Here is a 22275-nt window from a genome sequence, read left to right on the forward strand (position 1 = left end):
CAAAGTTTAGAGGAGACGTGCGAGACAGGTTTTTTACGCAGAGGATGGTGAGTGCCTGGAGCGCGTTGCCAGGGGAGGTTGTGGAAGCAGATACATTAACGGCGTTCAAAACTCCTCTTGACAAACACATGGATAGGATGGGTATAGAGGGATACGGCACAAGAAAGTGCTGAGTGCAATGGCCAAGGGTGGTATCATGGCCGGTGTAGGCTTGGAGGACCGAAGGACCTGTTCCTGTGCTGTATTGTTCTTTGGTACAGAGCCGGGACAGTAGGAGTTAGTTTGGAGTGAGTGTTGCTTTGCCTACAGCCCAGAAATTGCAGGTTTTATAGCACATAGAATCATAGAATTTACAGTGCATGGAGGGAGCGTGGGCCTAAGCAGGGCGCTCTTTCAGCGGGTCGGTGCAGACTCGATGGGGCGACTGGCCTCCTCCCTATACTGTAAGCATACACTGAATCTATGATTCTGAGAGCCTTCATTGAACCAGCCTCCACCGTACTCTCAGACAGTGCATTCCCGATCCTAACCCACAGCCTGCGTGGGAGAGGTTTTTCCTCGTTTTGCCATTCCTCATCAGTCGCCGACCTCTGGTTCTTGATCCTTCCATCAATGGGAGCAATTTCTCCCTGTTTACTCTGCCCACACCCCTCATGATTTTAAACACCTCTATCGAATCCCCCCTCAACCTTCTCTGAGGAGGACAACCCCTGCTCCTCCAATGTAACATGACTCTCATAAACGTATTTTCCTGCACCCTGTCCAAAGACGTCACATCCTTCCTGAAGCACAGTACCCGGAATTGAATGTAATACTCCAGTTATAATAATAATCTTTATTAGTGTCACAAGTAGGCTTACATTAACAAGCAATGAAGTTACTGTGAAAAGCCCCTAGTCGCCACATTCCGGTGCCTGTTCGGGTACACTGAGGGAGAATTCAGAATGTCCAATTCACTTAACAAGCACGTCTTTTGGGACTTGTGGGAGGAAACCGGAGCACCCGGAGGAAACCCACGGAGACATGGGGAGAATGTGTAGACTCCACACAGACAGTGAGCCAAGCCGGGAATCGAACATGGGGCCCTGGAGCTGTGCAGCAACAGGGCTAACCACTGTGCTACCATGGGACTGAACTAGTGTTTTATACAGTTTCAGCATAACTTTCTTGCTTCTGTACCGTGCCACTTCCAACCACTTTGTTAGCCTGCCCTCCACTCTCACTGATTAGTGCACCAACAGCTTTGTCTCGCTTACCGTCCCTGCACCTTGTTTAGAACTTGTACCCGCTTTAGATTGTACTAACTCATAAGACAATGACAGCAGTGATTTCAGCATTGAAAAGTTTTTGTTAAAATTACATTCCTCTCGTGTGGATGCACAGCAGTAGCAGCAGCCAGGATTCTGCAGGTCCGTTTAAGGCCGCTTATGGGGGGAATAAAATGTACCAGGCCCGAAAGATTTTTATTTCTCAAAGGATAGAATTGAAAAGTAGGCAAGTTGCGCTAAACTTGTATCGAACCTTGGTTAGACCACATTTTGAGAACAGCGAGTAGTGCCAATCACCATATTATATAAAGGCAGTAGGGATGTAGCACTAAAGATATATACAACGGTGAAACCAGAACTGAGAGGTTAGACTGCACAGGTGGGTGACATCTCTTGAAAATAGAAGGCTGAGGAATTGTTCAAAATGTTGGGAACATTCTCTTTGCATGCCCTCTTATCAAAACCTTTCATAATTTTAAATACCTTGAATAAGTTTGAAAATTATCTGTGATATTGCACATTTGTGCTGTTTAAAGTTATGAAAGGATTGGACAGGAGTGGATGCAAAGGGAATGTTCGCACTGGTGGGAAGGAGCATAACTGATGTCCGCCAATGGTCATCAAGACATTCAGGAGAAAGGTCTTTGGCCCAGGGAGTGGTGAGAATGTGGAACTCCAGGGTGGCGCAGTGGTTAGCACTGCTGCCTCACGGCACCATGGTCCCGGGTTCGGCCCCGGCCCCCTGTCCGTGTGGAGTTTGCACATTTCTCCCCGTGCCTGCGTGGGTCTCACCCCCACAACCCAAAGATGTGCAGGGTGGGTGGATTGGCCACGCTAAATTGATCCTTAATTGGGGGAAAAAAATGAATTGGGTATTTTAAATTTATATTTATAAAAAAAAAAAGAATGTGGAACTCGCTATCACGGGGAGATGTTGAGGAAAATAGTCTAGATATATTCTAGAAGATAAGCTCACGAGGGAGAAGGGAACAGTGGGTTATATTGACAGAGTCTGATGAGGGAAGATGGGAGCAGGTTTCGATCCAACATTTAAAAGAAAAGCAGAATTGCAATTATAAATACTGTTCCTTCAAAGCTGGCGTTGACTAGTGAAAGCCCATTAAATACCAGGGTGAAGAACTGGTTATGGATCACTGACTAATGATGGTAGTGGGAGTATTTTGAGGTCTATGTAATTAGGCAGCACTGAAGTATATTGGGTTAAGTGCAATTTTACTGTAGCATTTTGGTGCTAGATATCTAAACCAACAATGTTACGGTGACTGCACCAAAACTCTAACCAACCTACTGAAATATTGCCATTTTTAATTTGGACCTCCTTTTAGTTTGGGTAGCGGGAGACTGCTACCCGTGAGCAAGTTCGTGTGCATTTGCACGGGGGATCCCACTCTTTTGGCTATGTGTTTGGAGACCACGAGAAGAGGCTCGCCTCATGCAGGATAAGGGAGCTGAAATTCGTGTAACTGTAGGGAACGCCTCCAAACGATGGGCCAATGTGACCATAACCCCCTCACTCCCTTTCTTCCTGAAGGAGCTTGTGCAGACGTTATAGATGCTGCGAGTTCTTCGACGTCTATCACCATTTTTCATCGAGCATAAAACTTAAACACTGGTCTCCCAAAATCCGAATCGAAAGCTTTTCAGATAAGACAGCTTTATGTCTACAGCCAATAGAAAATAGTTAATAAAAACAGAAAATTCTGGGAAAACCCAGCAGACCTGGCAGCCTCTGTGAAGAGAAAAACAGCTAACGTTTTGAGTCTGTGTGACTCTCCAGAGCTGAAGAAAGGGAGAAATGTGATTAATTTTATACTGTTTAAGAGGGGGTGAAGCAAAATAGGTCAATGATAGGATAGGGAAAGATGAGAAAAAGATAAATGTTTTTTATGTACACCGGGCAGGTTCAGAGTCTGGATTGAGTGGACATGGAGAGGACGTTTCCACTTGTAGGGAAACCTAGAAGCAGAGGGCACCATCTCAGACTAAAGGGACGATCCTTTAAAACAGAGATGAGGAGGAATTTCTTCAGCCAGAGGGTGGTGAATCTGTGGAACTCTTGGCCGCAGAAGGCTGTGGAGGCCAAATCACTGAGTGTATTTAAGACGGAGATAGATAGGTTCTCGATTAATAAAAGGATCAGAGGTTATGGGGAAAAGGCAGGAGAATGGGGATGAGAAAAATATCAGCCAATATTGAATGGCGGAGCAGACTCGATGGGCCGAGTGGCCTAATTCTGCTCCTCTGTCTTATGGTCTTATGGTGTTAATACCCTGGGACTACCCATCTTGTCTGAATTACAGCTCCCTGCATCTGGCACTACTTTAGATTCATCATGTTCATCCTTGCGACCACAGGTCCTTCGTGTTATATTCTGTGTTGTGGCCATAGTACAGATGCACACAGAACATCTAGTTCTTTGACTACTAAGATGTTTTATTAACAAGTTGAACACGTGGAAAGATAACTGATGAACTATGATACAAACGGTAACAAAATAAATGAATTAATTGAATTCTCCTGGAGCTACTTCCAGTGCGACTATCCTCTTGTACTACTTATTCCAAATGCAGGATAGCTTGAGTCACATGGTAGATCTTTATCGCCACTAGCTGGTTGGAGGTCGCATCAATAACTATATACATTGATAGACAACTATGTACAAAACTGTGCACAGGCATATCACCACACTTCGAGAAGCCCATCTTTCCCGTAATCCCCTCAGTTCTCCCTTCTTTGCTCTCTGCTCCTATTGCACAATCTCTGCAAATTGCCGAGATTGCCGTGGGGCGCTCTGCTTGCCTAAGGAAGCTATTTCAAAGGACAGGTACAAAAAGAACTGGCCTCCGAATGAGGAAAATGCTGTGATTGGTGCCACACACACTGAAGCCAATTTGTGTCAACATTTAGTCTTTGTGAGATTCTGTAGGTGAGATTTGTAATAAATCCAACCTTTAAACAGTTTTCTGCACATGGCCCATTTTTCAGTTACTCAAACAAAGAACCATTTTGCCTTTTTAAAACCAAAGTTAGTGACTTTTTTATAAATTGTTTTGTTTCCATTAATTCAGTTTCTTCCAATACTCGACCACCCCTACTCCCAACAGACCAATGTGGCTTCATTATCCACCAATCCTGCAGATTAAATCATATATTATCGAAACGCAAAACAAATTTAGTGTTAGTCACTCCACTAGATTTATCGATCTGTATCAGTGGTTGCTTTTAGCGCCTTCTACATTTCTTCAGCAAACAAGGTTATAGGAGAGATATTAAGGCTTGTAAACTTCAACGCTACAACAGGCCTCCAGATGCCTGCATTGCACGTAATTTGAGTGCGTTCAGTTTATGCAGCGTTACAGCTTTCTTGGTAGAGTTTGTGTGTGCCGTTAATTTATGGAGCAACGGTAACCATTTGGAATTATAATCAGTCAACCCACTCAACTCCACAAACACTCGCACACAAGCAGCACCCCCATCCCCACCCGAAAGCCCCCCCGAGATAAATTCTTGGATTCCCACTCCTGTTTCTCCCCCTCCTTCCCTGAAAGGCACGACGCTGGAGAATGTTACCTCGTCTCATCGCTCCTTGGGGCAAGCCATGTGATGAAATCTCCAGGAATGCCTTTTATCGCAGTTGGCAACTCTTGTTAACTTGCTGGCTTTTTTTGGGGGGGGGGGGGAAGGAAGGTTGATGAGGGTAATGCCCCACTCTAGGACTTGAGCACAAAAATCAAGGCTGTCACACCACCGCAGTACCGAGGGAGTGCTGTGCTGTTCGAGGTGCCGTCTTTCAGATCAGACATTAAACCAAAGGCCAGATGTCTCTCGAAGGTGGATGTGTAAGATCCCATGGCACTATTTCAATTAGATGCGGTGTACATGGATTTCCAAAAGGCATTTGATAAAGTACTGCAGAACAGTCTTGAGGAATGTTCTAAGTTCGTGGAATAAAGTGACGGCAGCAACATGGACACGGAATCGCCTGAGTGATGGGAAATGGATGTAGCTAATGGATGTTCCTCGAGGGTAGAAGAAGGTTTGTCGAGGAGTTCTCCGAGAACCCTTGCTCTGCCTGATATTTATTGATGACGGAGGCCTTGGGCGTACGGGACACGATTTCAAAGTTTGTGGCCTTGGCTTATGTTGATCCAAATGCGGCAGGGATAAAAGTTGTTTGTGGAAACTGTTAAAACAAAAATGAGTGGGCTGGAGACGATAAAGTTAACTGTGACCATCCCATGACTCGCCGAACAAAAAAATGATTGACTGAATCAGTCTGAGCTACGGTGAAGCCTTAATTTTAAAGGCTGCATCTTAACCCGACAGTGGTTGCGAATCATTTTATTAGGAGCCGAAGTGTAATTCTACAACGGAAAGTGCATTGTATAAATTAGTTTCTCATCAAGAAATTGGATCCCATATCGGTGAAGCTTGTGTTTTATTTTTTGAGCTTTGTTGCGTGTACTGTCAGTACTTTTTTAAATCTACGTTTACAGCTGAGATTGGCACAAATAGTGTTCTCTCAACAGTCCTTGGCATGCAAGCCTGACAACTGGTTGGCTGAAAGCCAGGGCGTTGTTGTATGCTTTGCTCTATTCGCGATTCCTGCTTCCTAATGCTTCTGTGACGCTGAGCTGCTTTCAAACAGTTCCACAATTGTAGTCATCTAATTTGTCAATGTGGCCAACAGAGTTAATCCTCTGTCGGTGTCCGCTGTGGCTCAGTTGGTGGTATGTTGGCTCTCGGGCTCTAGCCCCACTCCAGGACTTGAGCACAAAAATCAAGGCTGCCACGCCACGGCAGTACCGAGGGAGTGCTGCACTGTTGGAGTCTTTCGGATCAGTCATTAAACCAAAGGCCAGGCTTCTCCTCGAAGGTGGATGTGTAAGATCCCATGGCACTATTTCAATTCGTTCTCATCCCCCCCCCCCCACCCAAACAATATTTATTCCTCAATCAACATCATGATCTGCACATAATTACCTTGCTAATTTTGGGAGCTTCCTGCGCACAAGTTGACTGTTTTCCCACGTTACAACACTTCAAACAAACCCCACTGGCTGTGAAGCACTTTCACATGTCTTGGGATCATGAAAGGTGCTATAGAAATGTAAAACATTGGGTGTAAAAAGTCCTTGAAGAATACAGTAATGCTTTAATGTTGTATCTGGGTTGTATCTGAGGAACTGCTGTCCGGAGAGGTGAACCGGTGAATTGTACGCCTGTGTACATGACACCATGAGTCCTTCCTGTTTATTTTCTTGCTCTCATTTCTTTTATTCTATTTTTAAAAAATTATTTTGGTCCATAGACCCATAATCGGGATGTGCCTTTAAGCAGGAGACTCGCTGCAGCAGCCTTCTTGTCAGGACACTGTGCTCCCAGGTTTTGTGTTTGGCAGAGGAGAAGCCAGACTCTTTGGCACTGAGTGGATCTTAGGAACCAGCTTTGGAGGGACTTGGTTTGATTGGTTACCTGGCAACTGGTGAGTTGGCCAGGAACAGTGTTTTGCCTGACAACGGTCAGTGATTTAGTTCCTGCGTGATGCTTTCTGAGAGAACTGGGTGGAAAAACCTTTGGACGTGTCCCACCTGCTTGCTGAAGTGAAAGAACTGATGTGATGTGTGCGTGTGGAGAGTTGGGCGCGGTAGAAAGGTGGGGGTTGGGGAAAGGGGTAGTGGATGGTCAGTTATATTTTTCTGAATTATTTAATTACAATGCTGTACAGAATAAAAGGTTACTTGTGCTAAAGTTACAAACCTGGTGGCAATGTTTTATTGGGCTCAACCAAGGGCCTTGAGTATTTGAAATAAAATTTAATTTCACCGCTGTTGCGACTGTGAGTCAAGCGGGGCTGGAATTGACCGTGCAGTGGCCCCGGGTGTTGTGACAATTCACCCTAACTTTTAAAACCACTCACATGACAATTTGTAGTCTAAACTATATTTGTTCGTGTCCAGTTTTCAGACTTCCAGTTAACCAAGTTAATTCTTGTGAATTGTATTTTGTTTCATAAACTTGTTTAGTTTCTTGACTCATTCAAGTGTATCTGTACCGATGGTTAACACGGCACTGTTCTGCCTTACAGTACGTGCTGGAGAGTTTTTGCAGGCATTTCCTGTTCTGAACTAATCCAAGCAAGAATACCATAGTTTGAACAGGAAGTGTTGCTGAATTGCCACAGTGTTTTGAAGTGCTGTGCTTTGTGTCCCGTTTTTACATCCTCCATTTATCAAGCAAACAGCAAAGTTGTACTCCACTCGCGATTCACCTTATTCCCTTACCCAGCGCACACAAATAAAGGCAGTTACCTGGACGGGAGATGGGGAGGCAAGGCCCCTTTTTCCTAGCCCCGAAGTCGAGGCTGACGCTTCACAGCAGCACTGAGGGGGGGGCTGCTGCAGTGTTGGGGGTTCCGCTTTTCAGACCAGATGTTAAACTGATGCCCCAGCTAACTGATCCTGTGGCACTATTTCGAAGAGAAACAGGGGAGTTCTCCCTGATGACCTGGCAGATATTTGTCCCTCAACCAACATCACAAATAACAGATTATCAATCATCATCACTTTGCTGTTTGTAAGAGCTTGCCGTGTGCAGATTGGTTGCTGTGTTTCTTACATAACAACAGTGAACAGGAGTGTAATGGAATACTCCCCACTTGCCTGGATGAGCGCAGCTCCAACAACACTCAAGAAGCTCAACACCATCCAGGACAAAGCAGCCCCGCTTGATTGCTCCCCTTCCACAAACATTCACTCCCTCCACCACCGACGAACAGTGGCAGCCGTGTCTACCATCTACAAGATGCACTGCAGTAACTCACCAAGGTTCCTTAGACAGCACCGTACAAACTCACGACCACTACTATCCAGAAGGACACGAGCAGCAGATTCTTGGGAACCCCACCACCTGGAGGGTCCCCTTCAAGTCACTCACCACCCCGACTTGGAAATAGATCGCCGTTCCTTCACTGTCGCTGGGTCAAAATCCTGGAACTTAACATTCTGACAGCACCGGGGGTGTACCTACACCAAGGACTGCAGCGGTTCAAGAAGGCAGCTCGCCCCACCTTCTGAAAGTCAACTAGGGATGGGCAATAAACGCTGGCCTAACCAGCGACGCCCACATCCCATAAATGAATTTTAAAAAGGTGCTATATGAATATAAATTGTTGATCAACATATTTTTTTAAGAGTACCCAATTAACAATTTTCCAATTATGGGGCAATTTAGCATGGTCAATCCACCTACCCTGCACATCTTTTAGGGTTGTGGGAGTGAGACCCATGCAGGCACAGGGAGAATGTGCAAACTCCACACGGACAGTGACCCCAGGCTGGGATCGAAACGGGGACCTTTGCGCCGTGAGAACAAACAAAGAACAAAGAAATGCACAGCACAGGAACAGGCCCTTCGGCCCTCCAAGCCCGTGCCGACCATGCTGCCCGAATAAACTACAATCTTCTACACTTCCTGGGTCCGTATCCCTCTATTCCCATCCTATTCATGTATTTGTCAAGATGTCCCTTAAATGTCACTATCGTCCCTGCTTCCACCACCTCCTCCGGTAGCGAGTTCCAGGCACCCACTACCCTCTGTGTAAAAATACTTGCCTCGTACATCTGCTCTAAACCTTGCCCCTCTCACCTTAAACCTATGCCCCCTAGTAATTGACCCCTCTACCCTGGGGAAAAGCCTGAGGCAGCAGTGCTAACCACTGTGCCACTGTGCAGCCCTGATCAACGTTTCCGAGCTGGACACCTCTCACTTGACACTTGTCAGGCTGCAGGATTGATGGGCGTTGCTACCTGTTTCGTTAAGGGCCAGCAACATGACTTTGGGATGTTGTAAAGCTGCTATTCAACTGCAAGAGGTTGTTGTTGTTGGCGTTTTTTATTCTTGCGGTGCTGTCACCAAAGTGATTAAGACTGTTGCAGTTAAACCTGCGCTGATCAATCCGAGGCAGCAATTGTTTTTAAGCTTGGCGGCCTTGAGGGAAGAGTTTCCAGTGAATTGCCCTGGCAATCTCCCAGGATATCCTTTGTCTGAGAAATGTGTAAACTTTAGCTAGCATGTAGCCAGACCTTGTCACAAATTACTAGACCGGCAGGCTTGAATGTGGCTGTCCAACTCCGCAAACCCAATGAGCAATTGGCGCGATTCTAGTCTAACAATCCCCCAGCGGTAACTGCTCATAGAATGGCAGGGTGCCCACTTGGTAATGCCATAGGAGCATTAGAAATGGCAGCAGGAAGCGGCCACTTGGCCCCTTGAGCCTGCTCCACCATCCAATGAGATCATGGCTTACCTTCTACTTCAAATTCACATTCCCACCCTATCCCCGTATCCCTTGGTTCCCATCATGCTCCAGGAGCTGTTGATCTTAGTCATGAATATGCTCAATGATTGACCATCCACAGCTCTCTGGAGTAGCGAAGTCCAAAGATCCATAACCCCCCACCCCACCCAGAGTGAAGAAATTTGTCTTCATTTCCTCAGTTCTAAATGACCAATCCCTTATCCTCAGCCAATGTCCCCTAGTTCCAAACTCTCTGCCTAAGGGAAAGAGCATCAACCCTGCCAACGCGCTTAAAAACGATTTATGTTTCGGTGTGATCACCTGTTGACTCCAGAGAACATGGTCTGGTCAATCGATAGCAGCTCGCCACCACCTTTTCAGTTTTACAATTGGCCATTAAATGTAGAATGTCACAAGACGCTCCCCAAATTGCTCGTGAATTTTGGCCGAGTGGAGTTATCTGGGTTAGCACTGCTGCCTCACAGGGCCAGGGATGCCGGTTCGATTCCAACCCGAGGGTGACTGTCTGTGTGTGTGTGTGGAGTTTGCACGTTCTCCCTGCGTCCGTGTGCTCCGGTTTCCTCCCACGGTCCAAAAATGTTGAGTTTAGCTGGATTGGTCGTGCTAATATTGTCCCTTAATGTTCAAAGATGTGCACAGGTTAGGTGGGGTTATGGAGCTGTGGGGTGAAGGAAGAGTGGGCCTCGGTGGGATAATGATCGAATAACCTCTTTTTGTGATGTGGGTAAATATTGACCAGGGCACCAGGGATAATTCTTCGAAATAGTGCGATCGGATCTTTTGCATGCGCCCGAGGAGGCAGATTGGACCTCGGTTTGAAGTCTTGTCCAAAAGATGCCACCTCCGACAGTGCAGTGCTCCCTCAGTACCGCACTTGAGTGCCGGCACTGATTTCTTTTGATCTCAAGCCCTGGAGTGGGCGTTGAACTTGTGAGAGTGCTACCCACTGGGCCATGACTGACCCGTATCTCACTAGATGGGGGCTATAGACCAAGGCAAAAAAATGCAGCTGCCTTGGACTGGTTTATACGGGTTCCACACAGGCAGAACCTGCAGGTTCTGATTGAGGTACATTAGGAGCCTCTGCTTATTTGGTAGACTGTTTATTTGGTAGACTGTATGTAGATTAGGCCCAACTCATTCCTACCATTTCATGGACATTTTTTTTGGGCATGCACAAGACCCATCAGATCACAGGTTTGGAATTGGCTCCCAAATTCTGGTAAATTGATTGATGATTTTTGAAATTGGTGTTTAAATTGTGAATGGTCATTTTTGTTTGTGCAAAGGCAGCACGGTGGCGCAGTGGGTTAGCCCTGTTGCCTCACGGAGCCGAGGTCCCAGGTTCGATTCCGGCCCTGGGTCACTGTCCGTGTGGAGTTTGCACATTCTCCCCGTGTCTGCGTGGGTCTCACCCCCACAACCCAGAGATGTGCAGGGTAGGTGGATTGGGCACGCTAAATTGCCCCTTAATTGGGAAAAAATGAATTGGGTACTCTAAATTTTTTTTTAAATAAAAAATGTTTTTGCAACACCTTGCATTTATATAGCCCCTTTAACATAGTGGCTACATCCCAAGATGCTTCACAGGAGCTTTATCAAATAAAATTTGGCTCTGATCGCACATCCGGACGATGGGTTAGCAACTCGGTCAAAGTGGTGGATTTTAGAGAGTAGAGGGAGGTTTGGAGAGGGAATTTCGGAGCACAGGGAGGGGCGGGCTATGCAGAAGAGAACCAGTGAGTCAGTAATTAAAGGCCGAAAATGCTGCAAACATACAGCAGCATCTGCGGAGAAAGAAGCCGTGCTAATGTTGCGAATCGACCTGCGGTACAATCCCAATAGCTATTTGGACAAAGCTGTGAATCGTTCCGTCAATAGACAAATTGGTGTTTGTTCAGTGTGTTATTTGTGTGTCTGTTTTAAGTGCAGTGAATTGCTTTGAAGTGCAAATGATTGTTTTAGTTCGTGCAACTAAACACCAAATGGCCACTTGGTGTAGGCAGCAGGATCTCTCAAGCGACAGTGAAACAGTATGCTGATTTTGCTGGTGATTGGGTGATGAATATTGGCTAGGCCACGCATTGGCGCTTCACAGCTCCAGGGTCTCGGGTTCGATTCCCGGCTTGGGTCACCGTCTGTGCGGAGTCTGCACGTTCGCCTCGTGTCTGCGTGGGTTTCCTCCGGGTGCTCCGTTTCCTCCCACAGTCCAAAGATGTGCAGGTTAGGTGGATTGGCCGTGATAAATTGCCCTTAGTGTCCAAAAGGGTTGGGTTGGGTGGGGTTGCTGGGTTGCGAGGATGGGGTGGTGGCTTGGGCTTAAGTGGGGTGCTCTTTGCAAGGGCCGTGCCGGCTCAACGGTGTGTACACGTGGAGTTAGTAGGCCTCTGTGAATTACTTTAATACTCTTGGCAGGTTTTTCATCGTCCGACTCGAGGCTGAAAAATTTCCCCCAGAAAGTCCCTTTGCCGGTTCAGCAGCCCAAGTTGCCTAGCTTTGCCTACATTCCTTGCTGGTGAACTCGCAATGCGTCAGGGCTTTATTGAAGTGAGGTTGATTCCGACGCAAGGGAAAACGGAAAATGCTGGCTATCAGGTCTGGCAGCATCTGTGGAGAGAGAAACCCCGAGTCTGTACGACTTCTTCGGAAGAGGGCTCCAAAGAAGAGTCTTATTGAACTCTTAAGCCTTGACTCGGTTTCTCTCTCCACACACGCCGCCAGTGTTTTGCTTTTATTTTGGATTCTGGCGCAGTAATTTGGGGAATATAAACGTTGGCAGCACTGAGGCGAAGTCGACATTCATCCAGATGTGTCGCTGGCATTGAAGGATGCTGACAGATGGCACAAGCACAGTTTTCTGTCAGCTTCCTATTCCTCAGGGCAAATATTGTCAACCGCTTCCTTTTTGTTCGATGGTCTATGTGGTGATATGCATCACTGTAAATACACAAGGGGTTAATGTAAATACACTAAGACTAAGTAAACACTAGAGGGAGCACCAGAGACATCATGACATACAGACATACAGCTAATGAACACACACAATAGGCAGTCAAGACACCCAGCGGTGACACTACCACAAGGGGGCATTCCACAACCCATATATAAGGACAGGGCACACATGCTCTGTCTCTTTCCACAGGTGACACTTCGAGAGTAGGACAGGGGCAGATCAGAAGCATCACACCCACCACGTGGCTTAGAGCAGACTGGTTAGTTAGACTGAGTTACTATAGCAAGATTAGCAGAAGAGGCGAACTCGTAGAGAACTGTGCTGATGGTTCAATAAATCACATTGAATTTACTTCAAAGTCTGGAGTATCTTTTGGTCAAAGCTGCATCAAGTTGCAGCCCGTGTTATCCCAGAGTACATAACACAACAGCCTAAATTAAGGTTGCAGAATCTGTGCAATATCTGAGCTGGGACAATACCAATACTTTTGTTCGTGGTTACTTTCAGGAATTTTACCCCATCTTATACTTCCTTAGTTGCATGGCTGCCTGCACTGATAGATTTTGCAACCTTTCCAATGGCGTCTCTCCCGGATTTCTCCCCTCATGCTGAATCCTGACTAATGTGGATCCCATTGCTTGACCTACGCTCCCAGCCCCTCTTTGACGACATCTGCCACTTGTCAGCCCAATCGCACATTCCGGTATCTGCTAACTTGTCCATACCCATCCGGCAGACCATCATGCTCAGCGAATCTCGTGCGTTTCTTATGGAGTTGCTGTCTCGATTTAGATCTGCGGAGATTGTCCAATATTTTCTGTTTTTGTAACACTTATTGCTGTCTTCCTGCTTGGCGTTGGTCGGAAGAAGATACAAACACGTTGCGGTTTGGTTGCACTTCGACTGAGAAATCCCCCCCCCCCCCCCGGGTTAGCCCTGCTGCCTCAGGGCATTGAGGTCCAAGGTTCGATCCCGGCTCTGGGTCACTGCCCGTGTGGAGTTTGCACATTCTCCCCGTGTTTGCGTGGGTTTCGCCCCCACAACCCAAAGATGCGCAGGGTAGGTGGATTGGCCACGCTAAATTGCCCCTTAATCGGAAAAAATTAATTGGGTACTCTGAATTTATTTTTAGAAAATGAATAAATCTGTTCCGGAATTCAGTGGAACCTTCTCGAGATTGCGGAACCCTCTGCCGAAGGGGGCTGTTGGTCGAGCAGCCCAGGGGAAACTATTTAAGGGGAAACAGGATTAAGTAGACGAGGGAGAAAGGGACGGAAGGTTAGGCTGGTAGGACTGGATGAAGCAGGTTTGGAATGGACTTGTGTGCTGTATAAACACTGGGCCGGGACCCCGTTTTGCCAATTTGGCTTTTTTTTTTTTTGGCGCTGCAGATTCGACGTCATTTATTTCCAATCAGTTCCTTTCTTCCCTCTTTCTCAACTTTAAAAAAAAATTAATTTTTAAAATAAATTTAGAGTACCCAATTAATTTTTTCCAATTAAAGGGCAATTTAGCGTGGCCAATCCACTTTGCAGCTGTTTTTAATTCAACAATATATTTCTCATCCTCAGATTATACTCGTGTCTGGCGAATGGCAGTGCCGATGAATTCCAAAGGGGGGAGCAACTGTTCAGAGTGCGCGCAGTCAAGGATCCACTGCAGATAGGTAAGCTGTTGATTTTAAAATGTCAGCCCCCCAGCCCCTTGAAAGGTCATGTATTTTCCTGAGCCATCCCTGCTTCACAAACATACAAAGGTTTTGGAGGGTGGCCAAGTGTGACGGGTTAGTAAGATCACCCTGAGTGGCACCTCACAAGAGGAGATTTGCGAGGGTGTTGCCAAGACTGGAGAACCTTCGTCAAGGGAGGAAGATTTAGGTGGAGTTGCTTCCTTTCGAACGGAGGAGGCTGAGGGAAGGCTTAATTGACGTATGTAAATTCATTCGGGGTCTGGACGATAGGAAGACTCTGTTCCCCTTTGCAGAGAGGTTAATAACCGAGGGGGCATCAACGTCTTACAGGAATTGTCAATCAGAAATGGGATGAGATGGATGACCGTTTTTGTCTGGCGCAGCCACGATGGGCTGAATGGGCGGCCTCTGTGTGTGCATTTCTGATTCCATAGTAAGAGGTTTTCTTATTTGTCAGCTCTTGGCTTTTTAAAAACTTGATTTTTCCCTTAACTTTTGGTTGTCGCTTTTAGGTCGGAGTTCAGTGGGTGTTGGGGAGTGGGTGGGCCAGGCCCTAATCGGACAGTAGGATTTATTCCGCTTGCATGGACTATTGCCACCCTTGCCTGCCCTGTTGGCCATTTAATCGCGCTTTTATCTGTCTAGCTGTTGGTGAGTTACCATGGCCGGCAGCCTTGGACTATCACATTGCAACTTGTGGTTCTGCAAAAAGAGAGTGAAATAGAGGGAATTATTTTTCACTTGCGGGATGTGGGGGTCGCTGGCTGGACCAGAATATATTGCCCATCCCTAATTGCCCTTGAATGGAATGACATTTCAGAGGGCATTTCAGAGTCAACCCCATTGCTGTGGGTCTGGAGTCACTCGTGTAGGCCAGACCAGGTAAGGATGGCCGATTTCCTTCCCGAAAGGACATTCATAAACCAGATGGGTTTTTAACTACAACTGACAATGGTTTCATGATCATCATTACGCTCTTAATTCCGGATTTTGGACTGAATTTGAGTTTGACCATCTGCTCTGGTGGGATTCAAACCCAGGTCCCCAGAGCAAAACTCTGAGTCTCGAGATGACAAGTCCAGTTACAATACAACTACACCACTGCCTAGAAGTATCTATTTGTGAATTCTATTGAAGCAAAACATGCACATTTTATTTCCTCTGTGGGGATTTTCAGTCTGAACACAAAGCTTCCACATTATTGGCTATACAGTGAGATTTTATATGGAGCTCGATAAACAATTGCCCTAAATGTTCAAAATCTTCTTAGTCTTGGGGTCATGTTTCATGAGCTATGAGTGGATTGCCATTTCCGTAGGTTTTGAAAGAGGTTCCCCACTGAGATATGCCTTGGTGCAAAATGCAGCGATGGAGAAAATGGCGCAATAGATTCCGTCGGCAGAAGGCACCTTAGCCGAATGCTTGATTGGGGGCAGCTGTTGCCGAACCGTACCCAAAAATCAGGGCGGCCGGGGTTGGGTGGTTGAAGCGGAGGCCACGGCTACACTTTCGAATTGGTTCGATGAAGAAGAGAGGATGAGATGATATCGGAGCAGGGTAGGCGCAAAGGGCGGAATCTTCCGGAGTTTCCGGTTACGCTGAAGTCGATGGACCTTTTGAAAGGCCCGCCGTATTTCACAGTCCCTGCCGCAACATGACTGTGAAATGCAGTTTGTGGAATTAGGACTACTGCTGTGTGAAGGATCTGTAATGGAGATTAAAGCTGTATTAAAAGAGCACTTGATGCTGTGATTCCCATATTAATTAGTGAACGTGTGAGCAATTCTACCCCAGGAAAATCAAACACCCAAATGAAATTTATATCTTTTTAAATCTTTTGTTTTGTTAATTTGTGGGGGGGGGGGGTTTGTCTGGGGCCTTGACACTTGCAGGATTCCATGACGATATTGGTGTGCTTCCAAATGAAGTCACTAAGAAATCCAAGCATGTGGAGTTTATGTATTTGACATGGAATTGCAGCTCCTGCTGGACGTGTGCTCACTTGCCCGAGTCCAAAGAGTTGCTGACGAGAGCTTAGGCTGAGACCCCACAGATATATCTGGGACACCGCTGGCCTTTAAATCAGAAGCAATGGGTGCACCCTCGAGTAGGAAGGTCCTGGGGTCAAGTATTTTATTGCAGGAATGGTGCATGTATTCTAGGCTGACACTCTGGTGAGGGAGCAGTGCACTGCCCACCTTTTCTTTTTGAATTTAGAATACCCAATTATTATTTTTTCAATTAAGGGGCAATTATAGCGCGGCCAATTTTCCCACCCTGCACATCTTTGGGTTAGAACATAAAATACAGAACATACAGTGCAGGAGGAGGCCATTCGGCCCATCGAGTCTGCACCGACCCACTTAAGCCCTCACTTCCACCCTGTCCTCGTAACCCAATAACCCCTCCTAACCTTTTTTTTTGGTCACTAAGGGCCAATCCACCTAACCTGCACGTCTTTGGAGCGTGGGAGGAAACCGGATCACCCGGAGGAAACCCGCACAGACACGGGGAGAACGTGCAGACTCCGCACAGACAGTGACCCAGCAGGGAATTGAACCTGTGCAGCCACAGTGCTGTCCACTTGCGCTACCGTTGTGGGGGTGAAACCCACGCAGAGACGGGGGGAATGTGCAAACTCCACACGGACATTGGCCCGATGCTGGGATCGAACCCGGGTCCTCGGCGCCCTGCGCCACCTTTTCAATGAAGCGTTAACCGGGGTCTATTCGGGTGGACCATGTTTGTAAAACAACAGTGACGACACTTAAAGAAGTGATTCATTGACTTTGAAATACTGAGGCCCCATGAAAATGCAACGATGCTGTGTACGTGTGAACCTTCTTTTCTCTCTGCTTCCTCTTGTGTATTCCCATTCTTTTCCTCAAGGAACTGAGCATTTAAGAGGCAGCGCTGGAGAGAGTAAAGTTAGACTTCCAGCTTCCAATGACTGTTATTACCAGGCTAGGCAGTGCATAAAGAAGTCCTCCAAGTATAGGCTTCATTTCAACAGAGGTGCTATTTGCTTGAGGAACCGTTTAGAAAAGTAATTTCCATCGGGCCACTGTGTAATTGCGTCTGGCTAGACATACACCAAAGGGGCAGTTTAAATTACTTTATATTTGCAAGACACTACAAAGTTGCTTAGATGCACCCACGGGGATGTGCTAGTTTATTGCTGGCTATTTTTTGCGAAGAACTGACTACAAAGCACTGGGAACTGAGGTGACCCAGTAGCTGTGGCAGTGGGTTTGGAACCTGTTGTTGTTTTTGTGTGGCTGTTTTCCGTGCTGTGTGTCAGATCATTTTCAATCTGTGAGAGCCGTCCTGTAGCTCTTCCTACATTTGCTATGAAGCCTCACTGTACCCATCTGGACCCAAGCCACTCCCCTCTCTCCTGTGTCTCTTACATCCGTTACAATTTCCCCTTTGTTATGGGCCAGGGTTTAGAGAACCATGGGGTTCACCTGACCCACAACTTTTAATAGATTGTGGAATGGGGAGCACACGGCCCACTCTACAGGTGTGGTACAGCAGAAATGGAAAAGTATTTTTTAAAACAAAATAATGTTTATTCTATGAACTCAAGTTAACTTTTTTAAACCATACAGTGAACATCTGAGCAACCATTAATTCAAATACAACCCCCAAATAATACAACACTAAGTAATCCTTTAAGCTTTCCTTTTAACATCCATAAGACTTAAAAACACCTTTCAACAGAAGCACGTTCGGTTTACATTCACTACTGAGAACATTTATAATTATGAATTCACCAAATGATCAAGAGATAGTCTTTTGATGGCAGAGAGCGCAACTGCTCTGTCTGGCTTCAGCTCCCACACTGAAAACGACACAAAAACACACCCTGCAGCCTGCTCAAAAACGAAAGTAAAAAGCTGACAGACGACCCAGCTCCACCCACTCTGACATCATTGCAGTAGTAAACACCCATTTCTTAAAGGTAGTCTCACTACAGATATTTGTATGCACACCCATTTATAAACACCCATTTCTTAAAGGTACTCTCGCACGACACCTTGTTCACACGGCTTCATGGGTACAGACAGGACTTACTTCTTTCCTGAGGACAGGACAGTTCCTTACTCCCTGTCCAGCTGTAATCTTACAAAGTGCCCTATTTTTGATCGACCATTTGATTTTTAGACCTGCCTCCTACCTCACTCTGCCATATCCCGCTGAGTGATACTTATGCTTTCCTTTGTTAACCAGCCAAACAGAGTACCTTGCTTTACTGACCAACCTCTCAATGAGCTGGAGACCAATCACTGCCTGTTTTGTCTGTAATCAGCCTCCGCAAACAGTTTGTCTTGTGCTACGGTTTGAGGTTGGCCAATTTAGATGGAGCTTTACTTTTAGCAGATGAGTTTGGTTCCTGCCTTCAAAGCTTCCCCCTCCAGCGGCTCTTGCGCATCTCTCAAAATCTACAGTTTTCAGCAAAGCGAAGCTCGGTTTCAGAATGAGGTTTAGAGAAATCTTGTTGAACTGGTGCTTTGCTGAGCTCCACGACCCAGAGCTGAGGTAGTCATGATGCATTGTTGGCGATTCCTCAGACTTCCATGCAAAGGAAGCGCCCAACAAGGTTTCGGTAACTGAATAAGTGGCCAGGGCTGCAATTGTTCTGAAATGTTCTCTTGGGTTTGTGTCCTCCGCAGTGCAAACGGCCGCGACTGCAGCTATTCCAGTTTTTGTTTAATAGCGTGACTGAACGTGGTCAATGGGTACACATAAACGGGAACCCGGCGGGGATCGGGGGAGTGGGGTTTTGTGTTAGTAAGAAGTTGCAACCTGTTTTCTGTTTTTTTTTATTTTTTTAAACATACTAGCCATTGGGGTTTGACATGCTGTACCCCATTGATGATAAATCTGTAATGAAGGTGACATTAATTGATGCAGTCTTGTTTTTTTTTAAAAAACTAACCGTTATCAACCTAATTCTAAAACTTGTTGTAAATGAATTATGTCTTCTCTCTGTTTATTGTGTGGTAAGCAAGAGGAGTATGATTCAATTGTCACTGACTACACTCTGGTAACTTGGCTAAAGTTGCCATGATGTGTGACCAGCAGATGGGAGCTGGCAAACTGTTTGACTGGGCCCTTCCTGACCTGAACTGTCCACATTGTGACCACTGACTTGGCCAGAGAATAGCAATCGGGAGGAACCTGGAAGAACGTGGTCGTGCAGGGCAGTGCAATAAAATGGGTCAAGTATGTGTCATGTGTGTGTGATGACTTTTTGGTCCAACATTCAAGTTATGTGCTTGGCATGGAAAAGCTTGCCCGTAGAGTATTGTAAGGACTAGCAGAAATGTTACAGCGCAATGAAGGTTTATTTGGATAAAATACTTGGTAGTTATGTCCGTGCTTGAAGAATGTTTGGCTTTGTGTCGCATATCCATTACGATGGTTTATTTAGCGCAGGAACATCTCAATTGGGTGTGACTAAAAATAAGTTAAAATGGTGGATCCTTGACTGGAGTTGGAGCGTTTCCCTACATCTTTCATTCTCCTTTTTAAATACATTCACCAAGACCATATTTTGTACAGATATAAAACTATGCTGGTGTTGTGCCCCTTCCGTTCTCTCCTCCTCCCCCCCCCCCCCCCCCCCCCCCCCCCCCCCCACACAATGTTACTTCGTGTTACTTCAGCCTAGGGCTGGTTTAGCACAATGGGCTAAACAGCTGGCTTGTAATGCAGAACCATACAGAACAATGTCAGCAGCGCGGGTTCAATTCCCGTACCGGCCTTCCCAAACAGGCGCCAGAATGTGGCGACTAGGGTCTTTTCACAGTGACTTCATTGAAGCCTACTTGTGACAATAAGCGATTATTATTATTATTATCATACCACCTCAACAAAATATCCTTCTTTTCGCTATTCCTCATATTTTCTTAAATGGATCAAAAGTATGGACGACCGTATATATACAAATTAAAATTTTAATTAGGGCAGGCAGAATAAGGACCTCCAATTGGGGTGGGGGGGAGAGAGGAGAAGAGAGAGAAAGAGTCCAGAACAAGGGGGCATAATCAAAAAATAAATGAGAGGTAGACTGTTTGAGGGTGGAGAGGGGATATCGGGAAGCGCTTCGTCACATAAAGGGTTGTGGAGATCTGGATCGTTGTGTACGGCCAAAACTTTGTTGAGGCTTGGATTGGTGCGATGGGGTGGGGGGGAATGTCAGAACTGAGATTGCTTTTGCCATTAAGGGATTTGGAACCGAGATGTGTAAGCGGAGCTAAATTAGATATCTGCAGTGATCGGATTAAATGGTGTGATAGGCACGGGGGTCAGAATGCCCCCCCCCCCTCCCACGGGGCTGAATGCCCCCCCCACGGGGCTGAATCCCCCCCTCCCCTCTCGTTCTTATGAGGGTAGAGGTTGAGCTAATGGATTTCATTTTCCCAGGCATGTTAATATGAAGAGTCTTCAGGGCAAATCCAGTCTTTGTGTGCAGTGAAGTGTGTCGTTTGCAAATACTGTTCGCAATCTGCCGATGTTAACACACCCCAATCCTTCATTGCAAGTCCTGTATTTCATTGAGCAACTTCTGATTCGCTGGCTTTCAGCATCATTGGAAAGTAATGGTTACAGAATTCTGCGATTGCTGGGTTGTGGGGTATTAGCATTACAGTACTCAGCTGCTGGATTTAAACAGACAGTCCAGACGACATGCTGTTAAGTCTATTTTCCAATCACTGAACAGCAACTCCATTTGGAGTTGTCAGTTACGTGCACGGCGCTTTCACAGCTGGCTTACCTGTTGAAAATTGGGTAAGATCTGTTACAACACCCTGGGCTAGGGTGCGGTTAATTCCAGCCCCACTTGACCTGGAGTCGCAACACAATTTAATTAACCAATAACTCTCAGAAAAATATCCAAAGTCTTCGGCTGCCCAATAATTACAGTCAACAGGTTTGTAAATGTAAACACAATTACTGTTTATTTATAACAAGAACTGTAATGAAGTATGCAGCAAATATGACTGGTTAACTATTAACTAATTCCTAATCCCCCACTTTAACTTTCCCCGCCCTATGCGCACACACGCAGACAAGACAGACAAACACAGAGGGGAAGAGGAGGGTGAAAATAATAGGTAAAAGGAAAAAGAGTCTTTGTTCCCGATGGTTGTCTTTAAACAGAACGTCCTTCAAAGTAAGGATTCGGATCCAGGTCTCTTACTGCAGCCCGTAACGGTTTCCCTGTAGATTCATTCATTCAGGATCTCTGTAGGGTCAGAAATATATCAACTCGCAGCCTTTCTAGATAGAGAGAGAGAGAGAAGAGAGGGAACAAGTCCTTGTCCCTGTGCTTCTTGGAGTCAAACTCTGCTTTCCTTAGGTCTCTGGAAGTCACCTCACTCGGGCAGGATCCAATCACCACCTGTTACCAGGCAGAATATAGCCCTTTGGGCCAATTCATTGCCCACCAATCAATCGAACCAGGTGCCACCCCACCTCGTGGGTGCTGAAAAGTCCGGGTCTCACTGTCCAAAGCTAGCAACACCGTATAACATGTTGCAACTTCTTGAAGACCTCCTTCTGTTTGCTGCTGGACATAAAGTTACATGTCCATTAAGCATCCATGGATCAAAAATGATAATGGCAAAAATTAAGAAAGGGGAAATATGGGCATCATCAGAAAGGGCCCTTACAGATCTAATTTATCATAAACATTGGATCACTGATATCAGGAGTGTTTTATAGGAATATGGTTATGAAGAAAGTAGCATTGTAATGAGGAATCACCTGTTGGGCAGCACGGTAGCATTGTGGATAGCACAATTGCTTCACAGCTCCAGGGTCCCAGGTTCGATTCCGGCTTGGGTCACTGTCTGTGTGGAGTCTGCACATCCTCCCCGTGTCTGCGTGGGTTTCCTCCGGGTGCTCCGGTTTCCTCCCACAGTCCAAAGATGTGCAGGTTGGGTGGATTGGCCATGATAAATTGCCCTTAGTGTTGGGTGGGATTACTGGGTTATGGGGATAGGGTGGAGGT

At 46.2% G+C, this 22275-nt stretch overlaps 1 protein-coding gene across 1 annotated transcript in view; it reads left to right on the top strand.

The window, feature by feature from the left end:
* The window catches only part of zswim8 (zinc finger, SWIM-type containing 8), a 199523-nt gene that overhangs the window by 60188 nt on the left and 117060 nt on the right, over positions 1-22275 (top strand). The window contains 1 exon segment of the mRNA XM_072491513.1: positions 14134-14228. Coding sequence (XP_072347614.1) covers positions 14134-14228 — 95 coding nt within the window.

Source organism: Scyliorhinus torazame, chromosome 28, assembly GCF_047496885.1.
Source record: "Scyliorhinus torazame isolate Kashiwa2021f chromosome 28, sScyTor2.1, whole genome shotgun sequence".
Lineage (NCBI taxonomy): Eukaryota > Metazoa > Chordata > Chondrichthyes > Carcharhiniformes > Scyliorhinidae > Scyliorhinus > Scyliorhinus torazame.